The sequence below is a fragment of the Cetorhinus maximus genome, chromosome 6, assembly GCF_964194155.1.
Source record: "Cetorhinus maximus chromosome 6, sCetMax3.hap1.1, whole genome shotgun sequence".
Classification (NCBI taxonomy): Eukaryota; Metazoa; Chordata; class Chondrichthyes; order Lamniformes; family Cetorhinidae; genus Cetorhinus; species Cetorhinus maximus.
The window spans coordinates 5,585,703-5,597,409 of NC_135884.1; the positions used below are offsets into that span (position 1 = coordinate 5,585,703).

An 11,707-nucleotide genomic window follows, 5' to 3' on the forward strand; every position below is an offset into this window, starting at 1 on the left:
AACTGGCTGTCAAGAGAAGAACCCCAAATGGAGCCATGAGGAAGAGAGAGGGCGCCTACGTTCTCTGATGTGGTGCTGAAGGCCTTGGTCCAGGAGATTGACTGGAGACAAAAGTCCATATTTCTGCAGGGAACTAAGAGACCCTCAAGGAACATGCACTGAAATGACTGGGAGTAGGTGGCCATGGAGGTAAATTCCCAAGTCTCACCACAAGCACCGGGCAGCAGTGCTGCAAGAAGTTTAATGACCTCACGTGGGTGGTCAAGGTCAGTGAATGCATCTTCACATGACATCTCCTACCCACAACCAACTCCTCACGTAATCAATGCACAACGCTCCCATCACTCACCCAGCTCAATTCTCCAGATTGAATTCCATTTTCTGCACACCTGACCACTTCATTGATATCTTCCTGTAGTCTACAGCTTTCTTCCCCTCTATCAATCGCACAGCCAATTTTTGTATCATCTGTAAACTTTTTAAACGTGCCCCTGACACTTCATTCTAAATCATTGATATATAACACAAAAAGCAAGGACTCAGTCATGAGCCCTGCTAAACTCCACTGGAAAGCAAAAGAACATAAGAAATAGTAGGCTATTCAGTCCTCGGGCCTGCTCCACCATTCCATAAGGTCTTGGCTGATCCGACTGTGGCCTTAACTCCACCTTCCTGCCTGTCCCCCATAACCTTTGACTCCCTTGTCGATCAAAAGTCTGTCTAACTCAGCCTTTTATTATATTCAATGACCCAGCCTCCACTGTTCTCTGGGGTAGAGAATTCCAAAGATGAATGACTCGCTGAGAGAAGAAATCCCTCCTTGTCTGTGTCTCAAACGGCACCCCTTATTTTGAAACTGTGTCCCCTAGTTCTAGACTCCCCACCAAGAGAAACATCCTCTCAGCATCTACTCTGTCAAATCTCCTCAGGATCTTATGTGCTTCAGTAAGAACACCTCTCATACTCCTAATTTTCTTTTTTTCCCCTACATTATACGCCTTCTGCCAATTTTTTCCACTTGCTTGACCTATCCACATCCCTTCGCAGATTCCTCACAACTTGCTTTCCTACCTGTCATTGTATTGTCAGAAAATTTGGCTACAATACACTCTGTCCTTTCATCCGAGTATATAGATTGTAAATAGTTGAGGCCCCAACACTGATCCCTGTTGCATTCCACTAGTTAGTTTGCCAACCTGAAAATTACCCATTTATCCCAGCTCTCTGTTTCCTGTTGGTTAGCCAATCCTCTATCCATGCTAATATATCACCCCAACACCAAAATCTCTTATTTTGTGCAGTAACCTTGTATGTGACACCAAATCGAATGTCTTTTGGAAATCCAAATACACTGCGTCTACTGATTCCCCTTTATCCACCCTGATTGTCACATCCTCAAAGAACTCGAATAAACTTATCAAACACAATTTTCCTTTCACAAATTCACATTGGCTCTGCCTGATCGTATTATGATTTTTTTAGATGTCCTGCTATTACCTCCTTAGTAACAGATTCTAGCATTTTCCCAATGATAGATGTTAGGCTAACTGGCCTGTAGTTTCCTGCTTTGTCTCCCCCCTCCTTTCTTGAATAGGAGTATTACATTTGCAGTTTTCCAATCCACTGGAACCTTTCTAGAATCTAGGGAACTTGAAAGGTTACAACCAATGCATCCACTATCTCTGTGATGCAGACAAACAGGTCCACGGCATTTGTCAGCCTTTAGTCCCATTAGGTCTTCTAGTACCTTTTCTCTACTGATAGTGAATATTTTAAGTTCCTCCCTCCCTTTTGCTCCTTGATTTTCTACTATTCTTGGGGTGCTTCTTGTGTCTTATACTGTGATGGCAGATACAAAATACTAGTCGTTCATTATTAATTCCCTAGTCCCATCCTCTAAGGGACCAATGTTGACTTTAGCTACTCTCTTCTATTTTATATACTAGTAAAAACTCTTACTTACTGTCTGTTTTCGTGTTTCTTGCTGGTTTATTCCCATATTCTAATTTCTCACCCTATTTTTTTGTAGTCATCCTTTTCAGGTTTCTAAAATTTTGCCAATCTTCTGGCCTACCACTAATCTTCGCAGCTTTGTTTGCATTTTCTGTCAATTTGATACTATCCGTAATTTCTTTAGTTAGCTACAGACCGTGCATCCTTCTCGTGAAACAGGCTTCCAGTCACAAAAACACTTGTCAACCATTACCTCTTGTTTTCTGCCACTGACCCAACTTGCCACATGTCCTTGGATCCTATGGGATTTTACTTTTCTGTCCAGTCGACCATGTGGGAACTTATCAAAAGCCTTACTAAAATCCACGTAGAATACATCAAATGGGCTACCCTTATTGGCCCTCCTTGTTACCTCCTCAAAAAAATTTAATCAAGTTAGCCAGACGTGATTTTCCCTTGGTCAACAAATCCTTGCTGACTCTCTTCGAGCAATCTATGCCTTTTGAAATGACAATTAATGCTATCCCTCAAAATTTTTTCCAACAATTTTGTCAATGTTTGTGGCCCTTGAGTCTTGTGATGTGATTTGCTCCACAGTGGGTTGTGGATATTCCATCGAGTATATTTAAGACAGATAGATGGATACTGCATCTCTCAGGGAATCAAGGGATATGGGGAACAGATGGGAAAGTTGATTGGATCAGTAGAAGATCAACCAGATTTGTATTGAAAGGTGGAGTTAGCTCAAGGGGCCGTTGGGACTACTGCTACTCATGTTTCTTAAGTTATGTTCTCACAATTTGAAAAAGTGTTACGAGTCTTATCTATTAGTCAAGTCTTCTGCATTATAGAGCTCAGAGTAGAATATCAAAAGGGATTTGAGGAACAATCCTCCATTAAAAAATCATTTTAACAGGGGCTTCAGTATTTTGCTTACAAGACACGGAAGGGTTACCTTTCAGATCCTGGGTGAGTGGCACCAAGGGTAGATCAGGTCTTTTAAATGGTGAGCTTAAACAAAATGCATTAGTCATCAATAGTAACATTCACCAAATTCTGTAGACCTCAGCTCGTTGGGGACCTTGTTAAAATCTCAACAAGTGGCTCCATAGCTTTATTTGTAGTTTGTACCTGCTCTGATAATCGTCAAACTCCTATAATTCCATAAGGTTAAAAATAAAAAGCACCACAACATGCTCACATAATTCAAAATTAACCCATAGCCTCCCTCTGTGCAGGCGCAAACATTTGGTGCTTGATTGTTACAAGAGAAGCATTGGTTGTAGTACCATTGGTAAAAATAGAAAAACGCATACAAGATTTTTTTTTTACCCATTCATGGGATGTGGATGCCACTGGCTGGGCCAGCATTTATTGCCCATCCCTAAGTGCCCTTGAGAAGGCGGTGGTGAGCTGCCTTCTTGAACTGCTGCAGTCTATGGGGTGTCGGTACAATCACAGTGCTGTTAGGGAGGGAGCTCCAGGATTTTAACCCAGTGACAGTGAAGGAATGGCGACATAGTTCCAAGTCAGGATGGCGAGTGACTTGGAGGGAAACTTGCAGACTACAACAGAGGGGATAATTGTAGATTACCCCAACCAATTAATTCTCAGCACCACTATAATGATTAGTTATATACAACACTGAAGCATGATCCAGAGTATCTAAAGGCATAATTACATTAAAACTGTAGCATTGGGTTGACGTGGGTTTGCTTTTCATCAACATGTTGGTTAAAGTATAAATGGAGCCTGAAACTATCATCAGGGCCAGATCTGATGATGATAATGAAAACAATCTTTTTTTTATTCGTTGCATGTGGGTGTCACTGGCAAGGCCAGCATTTATTGTCCATCCCTAGTTGCCCTTGAGAAGGTGGTGGTGAGCTGCTTTCTTGAACCACTGCAGTCCATGTGGTGTAGGTACATCCACAGTGCTGTTAGGAAGGGAGTTCCAGGATTTTGATCCAGCAACAGTGAAGAACGGCGATATATTTCCAAGTCAGAATGGTGTCTGGCTTGGAGGGGAACTTGCAGGTGGTGGTGTTCCCATGCATCTGCTGCCCCTTGTCCTTCTAGATGGTAGTGGTCACGGGTTTGGAAGCGGTAAGGCCAGCATTTGTTGGCCATCCCTAATTGTTCTTCAGAGTGGATAAGAGTCAACAACATTGCTGTGGGTCTGGAGTCATGCGCAGGGCAGGCCAAGTAGGGAAAGCAGATTTCCTTCCTTCCTAGTGAACTAGATGGGTTTTTAGTTTCATGGTCACAATTATTGAGACTAGCTTTCAATTACAGTTTTTCTTAATTAATTGAATTGATTAAATAATTGAATTTAAATGCCACCATGTCCCCAAGAGGATCAGCATTGGCCTCTGGACTACCAGTTCAGTGACAGTGCAACTACACCACCATTTCCCCCTGTACTTACATTGTGGCTTTAACATAGAGGTATGCACCAAAGGGTTTCACTGAAGCATAAATACGAGAATAAAGTTACATCAAGCCAAAGCAGCGGATGTTAAAAGGGCTGATCAAAAGCTTTATCACAGGAGGAGAGAGAGGTGGATGGGGTAGTGGGAGGAGTATAGCCAATAGTGGGAGAAAAGGGGGATAAGTACAGTGACCAGAACTGGAGGGAAAGGGAGTTCTCGGGGTGGGGCGGGTTGGGGCTGGGGGATTTGTGGAGCTGGAGGATAGAGAGAGTAAGAACAAAGCACAAAGCGATTTCAACGCAAGGGAGATGAGAATTTTAAATGTGAGGTGTTGGGAGACTCGGATGGTTTATACTGAAGTGCAAGTATGTATCATACCTGCGTCAGGATCAGTATGGTTCAGTTCAGCTTGCCTCCGTTCAGAGCCCAGGAATCAGAGACATCTCCAAGTTGCTGCAAGGATGCAGTTAGTGGTGCCTGAGAGTGGAGCAAGGTACTGAGGTGAAGAGGAAGTCCCGGCTCAGTTAAAATTGGAGTCAACACTGGAGGTACAAAAGCTGAGCAAAGTGAAACTTTTGGGAGAGGTGCACCGCTCTCCATTCCTGCCTGTCCAATTCCTCCGCATCAACCTCCCCCGTTCCTTCCTTGGGCGGGGTGGCAATTGCCAATGTTCTACCTGCTTCACTCCTGATGCCCTTCCCGTTTATCCTGCTTGGTCTAGGTGATTCTCCTGCTTCAATTTAAACTTGGTCACAATCAAATCCCAAACGTGACTGCCCTGGTGCGTCTGTGTTTACATAGAATTATATAGAATGTGGAGCACATTTACCTTTGCCTTCTACTCTTGGTCGGCTGCCAAGGATTCCCAATTTCAAAACGAAAAACGGCAGACAATTCCTCTCCCGCTTGAGTTTCACATGATTTGATTAGAGGCTGAGTTTCATTGCTGCTCTGTTGAAGTCACCACATGAGGTGTCCATCAATCCATAAAAATCCATCGCACTTCTACTTCTCTTTATCCCTGAAGAAGAGAGATACCGAACGTTAACTTCTGTTTCCCTCCCCACAGGTGCTGAGTTTCTCCCAGCGTTGTGTGTTTTTATTTTCAGGTTCCCGGCCATCCGCAGTGGTTTGCTCTTATTTATATATGAGATGTCCATTGTTTTGGTTCTTGCAGGTGAAAGACTACATAAATGACCCTTTCAACTGCCACGTTCCTGTCAGAGTTAAATTTGCTTTTGAGGTGTTAACTGCATTGAACAACGTTAAGAAAATACTTCCCTTCATCACGATGCCGTTGCTGATTTTACATGGTGAAATGGACAAACTGTCCGACATCCGAGGGTCCCAACTCATGTACATGAAGGCGGCCAGCATCGACAAGACATTTAAGGTGATGCATGTTTCCCGGAGGTAGAAGCCAGGTTAAACTCAATGTAGTGTTTTTATAGCCTCATTCTGTGATCCAATGTGTGAGGTCAATGAAGACTTTAAACCTTTTTCAACCAATGGTTCCTTTAACATTAAATCTGCGCAGGTTTACAGAGAGAGAGGCACGGTAACTAGAGGTAATTCAATGTGAAACTTAATATGGCCAATTCTCACACTTTGTGAGCATTGAAAGGTTAAAAATCCACAGACACTTAGCTTATAGCCTCCTTGCGAAAAAGTATCCACTTTCAGGAAATTTCAACCTTTCCCTTTCCCGTGATCACGCAGATTCATGGCACCAACTGAACCGGATGTTTTGATGGTTTCAACACAGTCTCTCAAGATCCCCTTATCTATAGCTTTCCAGAAAATCTACAGAATATTCTTTGAAATTTTGTCAACAATAGCAACTTGCATTTACACGGCACCTTAAACATGGTGCTTCACAGGAACGATTATTGAACAAAATTTGATGCCGAGCCACATAAGCTATTAGGGCAGATGGTCAAAAGCTTGGTCAAAAGGGATAGGTTTTAAGGAGGAGGAAGAGAGGTGGAAGTAGAGGGGCTGAGATGTTAAGGGAAGGAGCTTAAGACTTGGGCAGCTAAAGGCACGGCCACCAATGGTGGAGTGATTAAATTCGGGGAATGTGCAAGAAGGTAGAGATCTCAGAAGGTTGCAGGAGCTTACACAGAAAGGGAAGGGAGAGGCCATGAGGGATTTGAAAACAAGCATGAGAATTATAGAATCGAGGCATTGCTTAACCGAGGGCCGATGTAGGTTAGAAGGCAGCTCACTACCACCTTCTCAAGGGCAGTTAGAGATGGACAATAAATGTTGGCCCAGCCAGCAAAGCCCACATCCCGTGAATGAAAAAAAAAAGTAAACACCTGTAATGGATGAACAGGACTTGGTGCAAGTTGGAACACGGGCAGAAGAGTTTTGGAAGAGCTCAAGTTTACTGAGGGTAAAATGTTGGAAACCAGTCAGGAGTGCATTGGAACAGTCAAGTCTAGAGATAACAAAGGCATTGATGAGAGTTTCTGCTGTAGATGAGCTGAGGCGGGTGGCAGGGTTGGGCCAATGTTACAGAGGTGGAAGTAAGCGGTCCTTCCCAGCATGTACTCTTGAACAGCCAGTTTTACTGGTATTTAAACCATGTTACAACCTTGGTAGAGGCCAGTAACTTTAAAAAAAAATCCAAAGTCCCAGTTATTTACTGAAAGAATGAAGGCAGAATATTACAGAGTTTAAAACAAAAGAATTTTTTTTACCAAAAAATGTCAAACAAAGCAAATACAAAGTAAATATTATCTTAGATAATCACCTGTACTCTAAAACCCAGGATTAGCATCAATTAAACACTGGGTTGGATTTTGTGTCTCCCCACCCCTGGTGTATTTGAAGGTGGGGAGGGGGGGTGCTCATAAAATAAAGCAGGTGGCCTTCCCACTGCCTTTGCGCCCACCACTGACCTGTCTCCCATATTACAGCGGCAGGGAAGGTGTCAGGAAACCTATTGGGGCCCGTAAGTGACCAGTTAAGGGCCTCATTCCACCTCCACTGCTATTTTACGTGCGGCATTGGAAGGTGGATGGCCCAGCAGCTTTCACTGTGCGGGCTGATGTCAGGAAGTGGAGAGCACCTCTAGGGACTCCCCTGTGCACATTGGAGACACCCCTTCTAACACCCCCCCCCCCAACCCCCACCACTTTAATTCTCCCTCTAACCCTCTCTACCCTGATCCCTCGCTGGGGTCTCCCAGCCAAGCTCACCCAAAATATTGAACTTGGCAATTAGTCCAGGCTCCATGACTCTCTATAGCAGGGGTCGCCGTTCGATCTTGGCATTGCTGGGATTGGCTGATAGCTTTCTATGGCAGGACTCCCTCCCAAATGGAGGTGGAAGTCCCACTTTGAAACCATTAAGGCTGGTCCAAGCGTATTATCGCTACAGGGCTGCAGACTCAAGATCGACTTTTCTGTTGTGGGGAGTGGAAAATATGTCTACCCAGAAAATCGAGGGCATAGACTAAGAGTCAAATTGCGGTTGATTATAAACTATAAATTACACATTAACATGGCAGATGCAACTAAGCCAGATCTTATGAATTGGCTCAGTGGCCCATACAGATGCTTTGTCTTCGACCTCAGTCACAAACTTTTTCAAAACTCTGTCTCCCTCACGAAGAATTTCAGCTCCTCCTCTTCTCAGATTTAGTCTGACCCCCAGCCGACAGCAGCACACAACCAACCCGAGTCCCCCAGACACAGTCTTCACCAAAAATGGCACATGTCTGCAGAACCTCCTCAACTCTGCTTATGTTGGGCTGGATAGTGTAGATCCACCAATGTTATCTTCAAGTAACAGAAACAGCTGCAGCAACTGTATATTTGCCAATTCCCAGCTTCTGGATCTAGCCTCCATCTTCCTCAGCCTGCCTGTACTGCACCTATGGAATCATCATCATCTGAGCTCTGATGACTCTCATATGTCCTTTCATATGTTTCAACAAGGTTCAGTCTCCCAGAAGTTTCCAATCTTAGTTTCAGTATTAGTCTGGAAATTATACTGGAAAGTTCAGTTTCCTTTCTCAGTTTCCCTTTTCAGTTATGGTATATGTCAAAAACTACAAGCTTTAAAACTACGGATTCCATCACAACCATTCCAGGTGAAGTCCTTCATTGGGATCTTACAGTCCAGTGTCCAGTCCCCCACCCCAAACATACAGCTCGTTATATGTGGTGGCTCGTGTTAGTGGAGCAGTGCTGTCTAGCTTCAGGGTCTGCAGCTGATAGCCAGGATCAGGCAGCCAGTCAGCATGACACCCCCCACCCCCTTCTTTCCTTCACTCAACTGCAACATCCCCTCAGCCCCTCACCCTCTCCACCGGTACTGTTCACTTATACAATGTAAGCATGATCCATCCCAATGGATTTGTTACTCCAATAGAATAGCTTGAGTTTATCAATTAATTTATCAGAGGCTCAGAATCCTACGGCGAGTAACCAGCCCAAAGCCTGTCCACCATCTACAAGGCACAAGTCAGGAGTGTGATAGAATACTCTCTTTTTTATTAATTCATGGGATGTGGGCTTCGCTGGCTCTGCCAGCATTTATTGCCCATCCCTAATTGCCCTTGAGAAGGTGGTGGTGAGCTGCCTTTTTGAACCGCTGCAGTCCCTGTGGTGTAGGTACACCCACAGTGCTGTTAGGAAGGGAGTTCCAGGATTTTGACCCAGCGACAGTGAAGGAACAACAATATATTTCCAAGTCAGGATGGTGAGTGACTTGGAGGGGAACTTCCAAATGGTGTTCCCATCCATCTGCTGCCCTTGTCTTTCTAGATAGTAGTGGTCGTGGGTTTGGAAGGTGCTGTCTCAAGAACCTTGGTGAATCCCTGCAGTGCATCTTGTAGATGGTACACACTGCTGTCACTGTGAGGTGGTGGAGGGAGTGAATGTTTGTGGATGTGGTGCCAATCAAGCAGGTTGCTTTGTCCTGGACAGTGTCAAGCTTCTTGAGTGTTATGGGAGCTGCACTCATCCAGTAAAGTGGGGAGTATTCCATCACACTCCTAACTTGTATCTTGTAGATGGTGGACAGGCTTTGGGGAGTCAGGAGGTGGGTTACTCATTGCATGATTCTTAGCCTCTGACCTGTTCTTGTAGCCACAGTATTTATATGGCTAGTCCAGTTCAGTTTCTGGTCAATGGTAACCCCCAGGATGTTGATAGTGGGGGATTCAGTGATGGTAATGCCTTTGAACATCAAGGGGCGATAGTTGGATTCTCTCTTGTTGGAGATGGTCATTGCCTGACACTTGTGTGACACTAATGTTACTTGTCACTTGTCAGCCCAAGCCTGGATATTGTCCAGGTCTTGCTGCATTTGGGCATGGACTGCTTCAGTATCTGAGTCATCATGAATGGTGAACATTGTGGAATCATCAGCGAACATCCCCACTTCTGACCTTATGATGGAAGGAAGGTCATTGATGAAGCAGCTGAAGATGGTTGGGCTGAGGACACTACCCTGAGGAACTCCTGCAGTGATATCCAGGAGCTAAGATGACTAACCTCCAACAACCACAACCACCTTCCTTTGTGCTAGGTATGACTCCAGCCAGTGGAGAGTTTTCCCCAATTCCCATTGACTCCAATTTTGCTAGGGCTCCTTGATGCCACACTCGGTCAAATGCGGCCTTGATGTCAAGGACAGTCACTCTCACCTCACCTTGGGAGTTCAGCTCTTTTGTCCATGTTTGAACCAAGGCTGTAATACATGCTTGAATGATTGCAGCTCCAACAGCACTCAAGAAGCTTGACACCATCCAAGACAAAGCAGCCCGCTTGATTGGCACCCCACCCACAAACATTCACTCCCTCCACCATTGATGCACAGTTGCTGCAGTGTGTACCATCTACAAGACGTATACCATCTCACCAAGGCTCCTTAGGCAGCAATTTCCAAACCCGTGACTGCTACCATCTAGAAGGACAAGGGCAGCAGATAGATGGGAACACCACCACCTGGAAATTCCCCTCCAAGTCACACACCATCCTGACTTGGAAATATATCGCTGTTCCTTCACTGGTGCTGGGTCAAAATCCTGGAACTCCCTCCCTAACAGCCCTGTGGGTGTACCTACACCACAGGGACTGCCGCAGTTCAAGGAGGCAGCTCACCATCACCTTCTCAAGGGCAATTAGGGATGGGCAATAAATACTGGCCTGGCCAGCAACGCCCACATCCCATGAATGAATAAAAAATAATAATCTAAAAAAATGCAGCAAAACAAAACCATTTGAGATTGAGTACAGCCATAATGAAGCTTGGATCAGTTAATAACACTTTTACCTGTAAAGCACAAAAGAGAGATTGAAGCACATAATCTAGGCTGATAGGTACCAGAGATGCAGAGAGTGAACAGTACAGCCATTTGGCCCAACAGCTGTGTGCCAGAATTTGTTCTTTGGCAGATCCAGAGATCCGGTCCTTTGGCTGAGATGTTAAATCAAGGTTCTGTCTATCTGTTCCAATACTTCTGGGGGGTGCTAAAGATTTCAGGGCACCTTTTGAAGAGCAGGGTTTCCTGACCAAAAAACCTTCCTGAAACAACAGCTCTGAGAATGGATTAATGGGTCATTCCATCTTATTCATGGTAGTGGGGATCTCACTGGGTCAAAAAACAAAATCGCTTCTGCTTTGGCCTTCATTAAAAGAAAAGTAATTCAGTGTATATGGAGCACCACTGATTGGTTTCTGAAGCATGATAGAGCACTGTTTCAATGCAAACCTTGGTGTTGCTATGTCATCTTCATCTCTCTCTTCTTCCAGGTCTTCACCGATTGTTATCATGAGCTCCAAAACGAGTTGCCAGACATTATTGGTGAAGTTATGTTCTTGATTGATACGTGGCTGGAGCAAAGGCTACCACCGTTACTAACAGCTTAAAAAATATGAAACTGGAAAGTTTAAGGAACCTGTTTCATTTCCATTGGAGTTGAATATGTTGGGGGTAAGGAGGATGAGGGGAGTAAAACAAATTTCAAACCATCTGATCAACAAAATAAAAGCTTTTTTAAAAAAATCTCATGGAAAAATAAACATCTGTTCAGCCACTTTTCACACAGCACAAAAACAAGGTTAAATATGATATGTGCTATTGTTCCTGAGTGTGGAGGCACACTTCTGTTCTCACTCAACATTTTTTAATTCCAGTCTGCTGCTTGCCATCTTTTCCCACCTGAGCCAAGGGCCAGCACCATAGTTACAGAGTCCCTCAAGATTATAATGTACAGATTAGGAGTGCAATAAAGGGTAATAAAGGTTCAAATCCAAGCATTGGTGACCTCTTAGGCCCACTATCCACACATGGTAGCCTCTGG

At 44.3% G+C, this 11,707-nt stretch overlaps 1 protein-coding gene across 1 annotated transcript in view; it reads left to right on the forward strand.

Moving 5' to 3' along the window:
• LOC144681495 (monoglyceride lipase-like) overlaps positions 1–11,350 on the forward strand; it is an 83,429-nt gene extending 72,079 nt beyond the window's left edge. The window contains exons 6-7 of the mRNA XM_078543120.1: positions 5,563–5,778; positions 11,157–11,350. Of these exons, the coding sequence (XP_078399246.1) occupies positions 5,563–5,778; positions 11,157–11,273 (333 nt within the window). The 3' untranslated portion in view covers positions 11,274–11,350. The remainder of the gene's footprint in view (positions 1–5,562; positions 5,779–11,156) is intronic.
• The last annotated feature ends 357 nt before the right edge of the window (positions 11,351–11,707 follow it).